At 37.1% G+C, this 14,184-nt stretch overlaps 3 protein-coding genes across 4 annotated transcripts; 1 reads left to right on the top strand and 2 right to left on the bottom strand.

Moving 5' to 3' along the window:
- Positions 1-253: 253 nt before the first annotated feature.
- LOC149933247 (uncharacterized protein F54H12.2-like) lies at positions 254-1,252 on the bottom strand. The gene has a single exon (XM_090157248.1). The coding sequence runs from the start codon at positions 1,250-1,252 to the stop codon at positions 254-256; it is 999 nt and encodes a 332-aa protein (XP_090013374.1).
- A 10,250-nt stretch (positions 1,253-11,502) lies between these two features.
- Positions 11,503-12,976, top strand: Ufc1 (Ubiquitin-fold modifier conjugating enzyme 1). Of its 2 annotated transcripts, none has more exons than XM_090155214.1 (4): positions 11,503-11,661; positions 12,372-12,503; positions 12,563-12,730; positions 12,795-12,976. In XM_090155214.1, exons 1-4 carry the CDS (start codon positions 11,539-11,541, stop codon positions 12,879-12,881), a joined length of 510 nt encoding a protein of 169 aa, XP_090011340.1. In that variant the 5' UTR covers positions 11,503-11,538; the 3' UTR covers positions 12,882-12,976. The 2 variants fall into 2 exon arrangements, with proteins under 2 accessions (XP_090011340.1, XP_090011341.1); XM_090155215.1 differs by having other exon boundaries at positions 11,591-11,718.
- Positions 12,875-13,892, bottom strand: LOC149933245 (uncharacterized). Its single transcript, XM_090155213.1, has one exon. It carries the CDS (start codon positions 13,842-13,844, stop codon positions 12,996-12,998), a length of 849 nt encoding a protein of 282 aa, XP_090011339.1. The 5' UTR covers positions 13,845-13,892; the 3' UTR covers positions 12,875-12,995.
- Positions 13,893-14,184: the final 292 nt, after the last annotated feature.

Raw genomic sequence — 14,184 nt, 5'->3', positions numbered from 1 at the left:
AGAGCTCTCATACCAGGCAGAGACTCATTGTTACGTTTGTGAGGAAGCATTTACAAAAATTTTGATCAAGACTCGCGACCATGACCACTATACTGGCGCATACAGGGGGAGTGCATGTCAGAGCTGCAACTTGAAATTAAAAGCACCGAAATTTATTCCAGTTTTTATGCATAATTTAAGCAGGTATTTTAAATGAGAAATATCACAAATTAAGTTAATTATACTAATTATATTCTACAAACAGATATGACGCTCACCTTATTATGCAGCAAATTGCCAAAATAAAAAATAAAAATATCGATTGCATCGCAAAAGGTGACATTTTGTAGTCTCCCAAATACGCATTCTGGTCTACAAATCCGATCACCACCTTACTCGGTATTTGACCATTATATAAGTTGTCTTTAACGCATATTTTGTTCCCTTGGGAAATTGAAAATGAATTACATTCCGTACGGGTGATGGGATATTTCATTGTTGCCAATTCCAAAGTTTTAGCGTGGGATAACATAATCTCTGGCGTCAATCTAACTTTTCTGACAAACATTGATGCATGTGTGAAAATGACTTTGCATTTTTCACCGTCTGTGTGTAAACAAAACTCGTTTGAGCTTTTGATAAACTTGAAATTTAGGTCTATCATGTTAGGAATAAGTCGATTTTGTTGACAAATATCGGCTCGTACAACTCCAATCATGTCAATAACACCTTCTTGGGCAAATTTTGCGCGTTTCGTAAATCCATCGTTATTGAAAAATTCGTCAAATTTCCCAGCTTTGTCTTTATAGAATAGGGACGCTGTTAAGAAACTTTCCTTGGCTGGCCCACCATATGTCAAGAGCGATTGAATCATGCTCTTGTAAGGGTACTGTTGAGGGCATGACGTAACTGATCTGTCACCCAATGATACGTGAACTTCGCCAAAGAGACTGTGTAAAAACAAATTTTCTGGACCAACTTTGTCCGCGGGAGTTGTTGTTTTAGATACAGTGTCATGAATATCGGGTTTTGGTAGAGTTCCATCTGCTTTAACAATTTTCACTTGAACTTGAAGTAAAGTATTTTTCAAATCAATGTACGTCTCCGAGTTTCCAGCGATACTAAAGATAATTGCTTGGTTTTCGTTTATGTTCGATGTTGGATTATATTCAACCCATTGACTTCCTATTATGCCAGTTTGAGTATAAGGTACGTGAAATAAATCAAGTTCCGAGCTAATGCTGTTCTGTGAACTGGGGTGGGCTAGAGACATTGTTCAATGATGATTACGAGAATATATCAGACTGAAGCAGAGAACGTCTTTTCTTCCTCCTGGTTCGAACTGAACTGATGATGGGAGACGTTTTACGTTTCCTTTTACGTCCATTTCCACTAAGTTTACTCACTGCTTCGGCGGCTCTTCTTAAGGTTTCTTTCCCCGCCTCTTTCCCCCGAGATTTTAACGCGTCTTTAATAGACACGCCACTCGAGACGTCGGAAGCAATTTTTGCTCCGGTATTTAAAAATTTTCGACCGAGGAATGTGGCACCTTTTTTGAGTAAAGGCAAGGCCGACCGAAATGCCGAGGCTAATATATTTCCAAGTCCATATCCTCTTTGCACGGCTACTCCACGGTATACCGGAATTGATTCGTGTCCGATTTGATTTAAGTAATAGTTATTATAATCGTTTACGGAAACGTGGTCTAAATTACGCGGAGACATGTTTCTCCTTTGACTCGCTAGCCGCAAATGAATGGAAGAAAGATTTTGCATCTGATTTTATAGATAAGACCATGTTCTTCGGGGTTTAAAATGAAGAGTGACGTGAACTTTTCCTCTTTCGAAATGTACAGGATGACCCATTTCACTCATAATATTAATTTCAATGGTTTGAAAATTGTTATTCGCAATAGGCATATAATGAGGTCTACAAAACTCCTTCTCAACAGTGTCTCCGTCTTTTCCTTGAATACTTATAATACGGAATAAGGGAACATCTGAATCTCCAACCGACTGACTTTGTATGACATCGGAGTATATGAACAGAGAATGTAACCCAGCGTCCATATCACAGCTAAAAGGCGCCGTCATGGAAGTCACTACAGTTACGTCTCGGCCTGGAGTTCTCGTAAATCCTAATATGATGGCGATTTCATGCGGTATGTAAACTTGGTTCATTCCTTTTATTTCGACTACCACTCGCCGATTAGGTTTGTTGTAATAAAACTCGACCCTTGAGTTAATTTTTTGTTCGTCATCATCGAGTGACATAATCTCTAGTAATTCTTCGGTAGAGCCGTAATATCAGGGAGGTATAAGTATGCTTATATCACGCACTTTATCTTCGAGATCTCTCTTCACAAAATTTGCCGTCTTATTGATTGACTGTTTTTTAGTCTTCTTGGGTATAGGTTCTTCCGGGTAGTCTATAATATCTTCTACAGTATTCCAAATTCGAACTAAACATTCTTCATTAACGTTATTCCACGTTCTTGGATAACTTATTTCGGCTAGTCCAACTTCATATGCTCCCTCAAGTTTTATTGGTTCCGGTAAATACGTCCTGGACTTGCTTAAAGTGTTATTCCTGAAATAACCTATAGACGAGTCCGAGGGTAACGTTATATAGAAACTCATAGTAATACAATTTCTTGCACCCAGAGTCAAAATCTGAACTGTAACCACGCCAACGTACTAAAAGCTCTTTCGTTCCGTCGGGTTTAGTTCTTTTTCTCAAAACTTTATCTATTTTAAATAAACAGTTGTCGAGGTCTTTCCCGATTTTCTGTATTTCTTCCTTGTAGAACACACCCGAAATGAGCTCAGTTTTCAAATCCTCCAGTTTATATACCGGAGGGTCTCTCGGTAAGCGCTCCACTACTTTGAATATTTCCTCGGTATAATTGGCTTTGTAACCCTTTTCGAACGTGGTTTTATTCTTGGTTATACGAACCAAGTCACCTATTTCAAAAGGGAACGAGACTGGGGGAGAAAAATTGACTTTCCCGTATAGATTATCCCACACCTGTTTCGAATTTTCATTCTTCACTTGTTGCATTTAATAGATTTGTGGTAGTTGTTATTATAAGCTTCCAATAAATCTGGTAAAACGTCGATGTATTTGTGTGTATCTTTCTCCGTAAAATATCGGTACATTCGAGACTTCAAGGTTCGATTGAATCGTTCTATAATACTAGATTTTACTTCAGAGTGCGTTGCGAAAAACTTGATTCCTCTACGTTTTAATTCACCTTGAACGTCTTTGCATAGAAACTCGTTACCGTGATCAGTCTGTACAACCTTCGGCTGTCGACCTGATTCTAAAATAGATTTGAATGACTTTACCATAGTTGATAATTTTTTATCCTTGGTAACCACAGCGAATGCGTATTTGCTAAATACATCAATACAACATAAGATATATCGGTATCCACTATTGTGGTTTTTGATATCTTGCATGTCTGCCAGATCAAGTTGCCATTGTTCGTCTATCCCATACACTATCGTCTTGTTTCTTCGAAAATTGTGTCTCACTGGTTTGTGTAACGTGTACGTATCTTGTCATTTTAAAAATTCTCTCACATCGTTTATGGTCACTTTAATACCCTTCGATCGGGCAGCCCGATAAAAACCACGAATGCCTCCGTAACTACCGGCGTCCTTTACATTGAAGTATATTTCTTCTAGCTTATCCTTTCATCGTACAGTTCAATTTCCGTTCGTGATACCAGTACGTGAACTCAAATAGTTCAAAAACGATAATAATAAATAATAACAAAAACGCAGTAATAAGTTTGGGTGATTTTAAGTACGATATCGATAAAGAGGTTATCAACCCAGACGGAGTAGGATCGTTGCATCCTTCCATGTTGAGGTGTAATTCGTGAATGAAAGAACTGAAACCTGATATATTATTATATTCTTTATTTCAAATTTATCCAACTCAATAATTCATTACCATACATTGATTCGGGACTTGGGGGTAAATAATCTAAATCATCGTACACCTTTTCTGGGGAATCGTTAGAAATAATAGGTACATGTTCAATAGGGGATTCAAAGGGGAATTTATTTTTTACAAGCGATTTGGGTACATTTTCCTTGGTCAACAATTCATAAAATTTATCTAATCCAACAATTTCATGTTTCGGTTTGGTTTTGTATCCTTAAACTGATTCGTGCAAAATGTCTATGATATTAGATTTAACTATAGGGCGTCCTTTATAATTAAGTTCACCACTGGCAGACCATTCAATTTTACTGTTTCTTTCGATCCACTTGTACAAAGCAATGACGGGTTTTAGATGTGAATCTGGTATCGCGATAGATATTTCTGAATACCAGTCTTTCTTTCTTTTCGGTTCTTCAACGAGTTTCGCCTTCTTAGTCCTTTTGTTTCGTTGTAATAAATGGTTGTACAACTCTACTTTTTGTGATTGATTAAGTTTCTGATTATTTAAAACAGATTTCGTATCCAAGTTTTCGTCAAGTTTTGGTTGCGAATTGAGTCGTCGATACACGTCTTCGGGAACTAGGATCATTTTTCTAGCCATTTTTGATAGCTCTACTTATAGCCGCGCCTGCCGCACTGCTCACAATTGAAAGAAGTGGTGCTAAGAGTAACGGTAAAAATCCTCCCTTCTGTATTAGAATCTTTTTCCGTTTTGCGATTGTAGTGGGTTTAGATATCTTCCGCAAAATATGACAATGTCGCTTCAATCTCTTCTTATGATCATCTGACAGTTTTACATTGCCACGCAGAACATTTATACAACATTCCACAATAGCTTTAATCGCGTCGTTATTAGCATATTTGATGGCGGCATTTCTTTGACAAGAATTACACTTAGACAGATATTTTAAAAACTCCTTATGATAATGAATTATCTTCATTTTGGGATAAAAACGGCAGCCTCTTCTCCTGGTATAAGTCCGGTTCGTAGTCTGTGATCATCTGACGTAGTTGGTTTCAAATCCACCCATAAATATCCAAAGTCTCTAGCGATTGCTTGATGAAAGGCGTCGATGACGTATTTACTGTTAGTTGGGGAAATCTGTCTAGCCAAATGAAATATCGCCGATTTGTCACGTGGTGTCTTGAAAATTATCAGATAGTGCTCGTTTAAACTTAACGTTCTAATTTCCTTCCCAGGATAATACAAATTTTGCATGAGTACAAAAACCGACGTGTTTTTATGATGAGAACCTCTTATAAACAAATTCGTGACATCCTTGTTATTTGATATTTAGTTAATCATCAAGAATAACAAAATTCTTGACATTTGGGTCTAAAATTTTAACGTCTAATAACCCTTCGTGAAATTCAACTGTGGGTGTATCATCTAATACCAAATTAAACAGTTTGGGTTGATATTCCGTATAGCACCATATAATTATCTCTGGTGGGGGTGAAATACACGTATCTTTATATTTGATAAGACTAGCCACGAAAAAGGATTTCCCAGACTGAGTCGCACCCGCGATCAGACCGTTAAAAGGATGTTGCAACCTGAAATCCATTTTAAAGAATGTCACATTTTTCTCAAATCAAATAGTTTTTATTCACAAAAGTTGTTTAGCGTTACAGACTATTCAAAATTCTTCATTTAAAAAGGTTTTTAAAGTAAAAATTTTATAAATCTCAATATAGTCAAGATTTCTTATCGCGCTGGCGGATATTAACACGCAACTGTTCCAAAATACTGTCCTTTAAAAAGTCATATATCATATTTGATTCATTTAGGTATGTTACAATGTCTTTATACATATCCATTAGCACTTTGGTGAGAGCGTAACCAATGGCGAAACCCCTCTTGGTTGGGAAAAACTTGCCGTACAATTCACCGTACCCCGGAAACATCTCCCGGATATCCAAATTTTTTCGATTTTGATACGTTTTTAGTTCAACACGTTTCGTCTCGGAACCGCTGAAAAAGCACGATGATCCTGGGATGTCATCCTTATAGCCGCGCCTGCCGCACTGCTCACAATTGAAAGAAGTGGTGCTAAGAGTAACGGTAAAAATCCTCCCTTCGAAGAAAGCTAGTATTTCATCCTTCTTTCGGTATAACTCATGAAAATCGGCTTCATCTAAGGTGATTCCCGTAGCACTATCTCGAAGTTCTAGACGAATGTCTATCTTCGGCGTGATTTCGACAAATTTGTCCGACGAAAGTGCAAATAGTAATTCAGTAGACATTCTGAATAACGAAAATAAATATGCTCTTAAATACATATATTCCAAACATTTTCTAAGTAAAAAAAACGGTCTTATACTTACATAGTTATTGCTGGTTTCTTATTGATTCTGGCCGGAAACACCTTAGATTTGGGATATTATATTTTATCTCGGGTGGGGTTCAACTATTTATACATATCACATTTTTCACCACCAGTCTTTACACGTTCAACTTAAATTCACAAAACTGTGCACCATTGTGGTGGTGGTCTTTGACTGTACAACAAATGTGGTGGCCTTTGGCTGTACAACAAATGTGGTGGCCTTTGGCTGTACAACAAATGTGGTGGCCTTTGGCTGTACAACAAATGTGGTGGCCTTTGGCTGTACAACAAATGTGGTGGACTTTGGCTGTACAACAAATGTGGTGGCCTTTGGCTGTACAACAAATGTGGTGGCCTTTGGCTGTACAACAAATGTGGTGGCCTTTGGCTGTACAACAAATGTGGTGGACTTTGGCTGTACAACAAATGTGGTGGCCTTTGGCTGTACAACAAATGTGGTGGCCTTTGGCTGTACAACAAATGTGGTGGCCTTTGGCTGTACAACAAATGTGGTGGCCTTTGGCTGTACAACAAATGTGGTGGCCTTTGGCTGTACAACAAATGTGGTGGCCTTTGGCTGTACAACAAATGTGGTGGCCTTTGGCTGTACAACAAATGTGGTGGCCTTTGGCTGTACAACAAATGTGGTGGCTTTTGGCTGTACAACAAATGTGGTGGCCTTTGACTGTACAACAAATGTGGTGGCCTTTGACTGTACAACAAATGTGGTGGACTTTGGCTGTACAACAAATGTGGTGGACTTTGGCTGTACAACAAATGTGGTGGCCTTTGGCTGTACAACAAATGTGGTGGCCTTTGGCTGTACAACAAATGTGGTGGACTTTGGCTGTACAACAAATGTGGTGGCCTTTGGCTGTACAACAAATGTGGTGGCCTTTGGCTGTACAACAAATGTGGTGGACTTTGGCTGTACAACAAATGTGGTGGACTTTGGCTGTACAACAAATGTGGTGGCCTTTGGCTGTACAACAAATGTGGTGGCCTTTGGCTGACAACAAATGTGGTGGCCTTTGGCTGTACAACAAAGTGGTGGAATTTGGCTGTATGTTTCAGAACCGGCACTTTAACCCTACTTATTATTATTTTCATGTTAAAAACCACTATTTATACATTACATTCGGTTTCACCAACGTATAAAAACGAAACACAAATTCGTACACAGATTACATACCAAGGAGAAACCCACTATTCATCAAAGTTTGTTTCGTCAAGAATTTCAACGCGTCCACCCCTCAATTTACTGAATGTTTTAACCCCCTCCCCTTTCTCATATCAGAAGTTATATAGAATTATTATTTCGATCAAAATATATATATATTACAATATAAATAGGGCTGTGCGATTAGTGGTTTTAGACGATCGAGTCGGTTATCGAGTATAAAATTTTTTTCATCGAGTATTCGAGTCGAGTAATTGAAGTCGAGTCGAGTAATCGAGTACTTGATTAAGGGGAAACTTTCTCTTAATCGATTCTAGTAATATTTTTAACGCGTCGGGTTATCGAGTACTTGATTAGGAGCTGGTTTTAATTCAAGTAATTAGGAAATTAAATTTAAAAGGAGTACAAAGTAATTTTCATTGTTGGGAAATATTCCTTTTATTTAGATGAACCACAGTTTCCACAACTTTGTAGGTACCTTTTATTGCCCCCCAAAAAGTTGTAAAAACCCCTCTTGGATTTTGAAGCAACGAGGATTGAAAAAACAAATACTCGAAGAGTTTAGAGAGCAGCTTATTTGAGTAATCGGGTACCCGAATATGCAATTTTTAGGTACTCGGTAATCGACGAGTATTCTCAAAATTCTTATTCGATGTCGAGTTCGAGTACTCGACCTCAAAAAAGACCGAGTACTCGATGATGTTCGAGTACTCGCACAGCCCTAAATATAATCTAACGAATAAAATAATTCAAATGCTTGCTTGTTCATTTTAATTGCTGATTTTACCAACATTTTACAAATTTGATAAAAATTCCTCAATACAAAACCGACTAAAATTCAGTAAGGTGTGTTTTACCCTTTTCAAATGAAATCGATATGTGATTACTGACGTGCCTGTACCCTCTCCGTTAGCCTGAGTCGAAGCCCAGTTTCCAGCCCATACCTGACCCAGTGCACCACCGCCCTTATGGGTTACACTCCAACCCCTTAAGGACCCACGGCCACAGCCAACTTAGATCCCCTCTCTCCCTCTCTAATTTGGCCGTGGCACAGCCGATTAGTATTTAGCAGCCAGTAGCCTAAGGATTTTTTACGCCATAGGTACTTGGCAGCATGACGTTATAAAACGTCACCCATGCTTCTTCCAATTAAAAAAAGAATACCAGCATGTGACTTTGAAATACCGCAAAGGGGCCGGGAGGATATAAAAGTTTACTGTAAAATCTAAAGGCCTATCTAAACAGTTCGTTTGTCGTGACAACGCGTTAAATGATCGAAAACGAATTTAAAAACTTTAACAAAACTTTAATTCAAAAAGAGGGGAAAATTAACTGTTCAAAGTAAAAAAGAATTCGGGCGCTGTTGACCCGTTGGGGTGAGACCGTGAGAAGAGAATCTAACTACGTTTTTGACCAAAGGGCCTTTGGTCAAAAACGTAGTTAGGGACGCTCGCAAGGAGGTTTACAAAAAATGGTGCAATCGTAATTTTCTTGGAAAACAAAACACTTGGAAATATACCGGAGAGGGAACGGGCTAAAGTTCGCCCTCCTGGTAGGCCAAAAAAAAGGGGGAAGCAAGAGGAAGAATTTTGTTCGAATAGGTAAAAAAAGACCTTGAATTATACGGTTGACAAGGAAGTAGCGGCTCAAAATGTATCAGCTAAAGGGGACCAAAAGTAAATAAATTTAAAGAGTACAAAATGAAAAAAAATAGGGTTTTGTGATTTAAAACAGCATGGCGGACACATTGAGTTGGGAATATTAATTTAGAGGTCCAATCAAAACGTCGGATTTCAGTATTTCCTGAAACAAGTTTTTAAAAATAAGAATACTGTCGTCTGCTCCCATCGGCGTCCCAAATGACGAGAAAACGTTATCATTCTACCCGTGGCGCTGTCTATCTCTCAATGGTTCGTTCAAATAAGACGCGTTTTCAAGCAAAAAGATTTTTTTTCTTCAAAATAATGGATGGCGCCACGGGTCATATGATAACGTTTGCTCGTCATTTTAGAGCAGACGGCACATTCGTATTTTCAAAAACTTGTTTCGCGGGGAGCAGATTTGATTGGATCTCTAGATTAATATTCGCAACTCAATGGGCGGACATAGGCAATGGCAGTGGCGTAGCTGAGAACTCAGAGGCCCCTCCGCAAAAATCTCTTTTTAATTTTTTTATAGTTAGCGCCCCCCCCCCCGAAGCTCGAGCCCCCCCGCAGCGCGGGCCCTGCGGACCATCAGCTACGCCACTGGGCAAAGGTACGGCGTGAGGTCATGCTGCCAAGTCCCTATTCCGCGTTTTTGAGTATTGAAATTTAGACATGAAATAGAAGCTGTAAATTATCAATATTTGTGTTTCATTATAATTACGCACTGTTTTGTGCTTCATCCATGATGACACAGAGAAATTATGACGCCCAGATTTAGTCATAGGAACTTCAGAAGAGATTGCGCCACCTGGACTCTATTCGCAAATACTATTAAAGCTTTGCGTGGTGTCGTAAAATAATTATTTATATTTTAGCTGTTTTCCACATTTTATTTTCTATTGATTTTTACAACGTTATACAGTTATAGTTTGAACTTGGTTTAGTAAACCAAAGTTTATTCGCGACCGAAAGCTATCGCTACGCCCCCTTTCGTTCTTCATTGAAACCTAGATAGGTTATTCGTAAATTTGACTTAATAAATAATGATACTTTCATTTTAATATAATACTTGTTTAAAGTTTATTTAAGAAAAAACGTTTTTATAACTTTTTAGTTTGACTGTTCCAGCAGACACTAGTCTAGACCATAGGCCCAACCTCGGAGAAGCTAGCACCGTTACGCCACATAGACTCGTTTCGGTATGAATTAAAAAATAAGCATCATCTGAATTAAGAATCTTTGCGTTAAAATTAACTCCGGTTTACGATACCTAATTTAATATGCCTGGTCACTAGAGGGTGCTCTAACACCGTCAGAATCAGGGCTGGACATAAGGATATTTTTTTAAGTAGTCAGCCCGACTAGTGAGCCTCCTATCTTAATTTATTTTAGTTGTCACTGACTAATGGGGGTATAAAAACAAGAAGGACAGCCAATATTTTGCTTTACCCGTCAGAATTAAAATTATCACTTGAATCAAAGATAATTTAAACTTCGTACCCTAGATTCGAATACTGAGAGCTTTCCCATTCACGGTTTTGTTACGAAGCGTTTACCCTCTTCCGGCACGTTACCTCAGAAAAATTGGCTCCATCGGTTGCGGTAAGGCGCCATATTTAGGCCTAGGTTTGTTTTATTTAAAACAAGAGTATTTATAGAAACACGCTTAATTGTAAATCATATATTTCCAATAAAAACTTACTTTAACAAATGGTAATTCTGGTTCTTGAATATCTTCTTTCGGTAATGATGCCAATCTTGAAGAATTTTCTAAAATTTCAGGCAAATATTCCTTAAGAATGTCGATGTTAAACACGAACCCTATTAAAATGGTAAATGAAATTGAATGAACTATTAAGTTTAGTCAAATTATGCTTGAATCGCTTGTAAGATTATATTACTCACCTTTAGTAAGTCTAGGTTTTTTCTTTCGATTTGAAACTTTTTTAGTGCTATAATTGTGGTCCATCATGTTTTAAAACTTCCGAGTTGAACGCAAAACGCGTCAAATTACGCACCGCAACTTCCAAAAAAAAATTAGTTTCTATCCCTAGATGGCAGTAGTGCGCCACCATTGGAGCGAATTTTTTCTGAGTTCCGGCGGGAAGTGGGTAAACGCTATCGGCAACGCGCGAGAGAGTGATTTCGAATCTAGGGTACGAAGTTTAAATTATCTTTGCTTGAATTAACTGAATTTGGTCGATCACAATTTTTTTCATAAAATGAGATTGATGAATTTATTATACGCCATTTTCACCATTATTTATGAATATTTAGGTTCATTTTTCACTAGTCAGATTTCGATTAATTTTAGTAGTCAGAGCATTAATTTTAGTAGTCAAATGACTTATGTCCAGCCCTAGTCATAATGCCTTGCTCAAAATTAAAAAGTGAATATATTCCATAGTTCTGATTTCCTGTCGTCTGCCTACGTCTGCGAAAATTTGCAATGGTGGACGAAGTGACTAAAAAAACTTTGAGTAAAATACCACTTTTGAAAACTAAAGCTGGACCAAGAGATAAAGAACTATGGCCTACACGTCTAAAAGAAGAATATCAATCGTTAATAGTGGTAAGGAATGTGTAATGATTAACCATATGCTTTCATAGAAAGGCCTTGGTCATGGAAGTGAGCCATTATTATTCCAAATTAAAATCATCAGTAATCCTACTCATGAACCTTCTACGTAATAGGACAAGAAAGTCTCTTTTCGACTGCTTTTATTAATGGCGCCGCCTAGTATTAACTTACCACAATATTCGCAAATATACATACTTAAGCCGACTGCAAACAAAGCTTGCAAGTTAATTTTGAGTGCATACAAGCAACAAATCATGCCCAAAACTAGGATTTTTTTGTAATTTCCCATCGCGTCACATCTCATGTGTGTAGCTGGCTTTAAAAGCTTAGTAAATAAGCCTAGTTTGGTTTGAAATTATACAGTTATAGCTATACTTAAAAATTAAATCTTGTTTCTTAAACTCTGCATAAAGAGAGAATTGCAACTTCCCCAAAGCACAAGGTGTTTAAATTGTATCTCCTAATTTTCTCTTAGGTTTGCACAGTTTTTAACTCCGGTAGAATAGACTCTCTCGGGCATAGGAAATATAGTACAACTAATGTAATTACTCCCTCCAACTTTTTGGTTGGTTCAATATACTTGTACAAATATTCCCTGATTTACCACTAACAGCCAAGCTATTAATTAGTCTTTCTAACAATTAAATACTGAGGCTTTCACAATCTCAATAAGACATTAAATCTAATTTATCATTCCACAGTATGTTGGTAATAACAAAACCAGTGATAACGATTGGTTCCGATTAGAATCAAATAAAGATGGGACTAAGTGGTTTGGAAAATGCTGGTACATACACGAGCTAATGAAATATGAATTTGATGTTGAATTTGACGTAAGTTTTTGATTTTGTAAAAAAAAAATTAGCATTTCTTTAATATATTAATTTTGTAGATTCCAGTGACGTATCCAACAACAGCTCCGGAAATAGCATTACCAGAACTTGATGGGAAAACTGCAAAAATGTATAGAGGAGGAAAAATTTGTTTAACTGACCACTTCAAACCACTATGGGCTAGAAATGTACCAAAATTTGGCATAGCTCATGCTATGGCTTTAGGGGTAAACAAATTTCCTTTTTAAGTTATGTTTCAACTTTCCAGTTATTAATTTATTGTCATAATAGCTTGGACCTTGGTTAGCTGTGGAAATTCCGGATCTAATTCAAAACAAAGCTATAGCTCATAAAGAATCCGATGCTGCATCAAATTAATACTGTTTTGTTCTTTTATTGTGAAGGGATGTTTTATTTCAAAAGTATTTTTATAACTGAGTTGCGCTATATATATTTAATAAATTGTTTTTGAAGTAGGAACAGTTCATATTTTTAAATACCTTTAATTGCGCTGATTTTACTTCCTTTTTTTGAACTTCGCGTAACATTATTAATTTCTCTTTTGCTAACAATTTGCATTCCATTTTTGTAACGTCCAATTTGACTATCAAATCCAGCCACTTTATTTTTATCACGTGGTTTATTTTTCACTTTACTTGACATTCTGGTGAGAGTGGGTTTTATATTGGAACTAAGTTCTTCTTTCTCAGTCTCTTTCAATCTTTGCTTTTCATGCATCAAAATTTTGTAATTTTTGTAAGTTGGCTTTGGAGGTTTAGCACCTAGTTTAATAGCTAATGCCATGTTAGCTTCTTCTTTGCTCTTTTTATCAAATCCTGAAATTCCATATCTTAATACTTCATGACGAGCTTTCTTCATATCAAAAATATTAGTTTGATTCTGGATTTCAGGTTCCTGCACATCTATTACTTTAGTGGTTTTGGGTTTTTTCTTTGCCAAATCACAAAACACAACTACTTTATCATTAATTGAATAGGTACTTCTAGTATTGATCTCGACTAAAGTGCTATCTGGTTTAGTTTCAGTGGTCAGGGAGGTTAATTCTGGTAAATTAATCTCCATTTTCTCAAGAAATTTTTCTTTCTTAGTTTTCTTAATTTCACCAATTATGTTAGACTGCTGAGGAATTTCAGTGGTCTCTTCTTTCATTGATTGACGAAGCTTTCTAAGTTTTTTCTTCATTCTCGCAGATGTTTTGCTTTTTTTCTGTAGTTGATCACCTCCAGTAGATGTTAATTTGTCATTCCCATCGTAAAAACTTGATGCATAGGAATCAAGTTTCTCTAAAATACTCTTCACGTGTTTTACCTTTTTAACCATGGTTAAAGCCTGGTAAATTTATGAGAATTAAAATGAAATAAGTCTCTAATCTGTGTTACGGCCGTCAAAATAACACGAGCGGAGGATAGCGAGTATGTGCAGACGACCGTTTTTTTGTGGGGCCTTTTTTTTTTTCAAAAATAATAAACTTTATTCATGGTCAGGATTGGAAATAAGCGGTGGTCACTGGGTCAAAGACCAGTTTATTAATTGCTCGGACCAGTTTTTTTATTCAAAAGCTAGGGGTTCACTGGTCCAGTGTCCAGTTTATTAATTCAAAATTATCTACCGTATTATTAACCAACTGGTCTACGTGACCACTTAAATAATTCAAGAGTTG

Source organism: Leiobunum rupestre, chromosome 8, assembly GCF_980474605.1.
Source record: "Leiobunum rupestre chromosome 8, qqLeiRupe1.1.hap1, whole genome shotgun sequence".
Taxonomy (NCBI): domain Eukaryota; kingdom Metazoa; phylum Arthropoda; class Arachnida; order Opiliones; family Sclerosomatidae; genus Leiobunum; species Leiobunum rupestre.
This window is presented reverse-complemented; position numbering and strand designations above follow the sequence as displayed.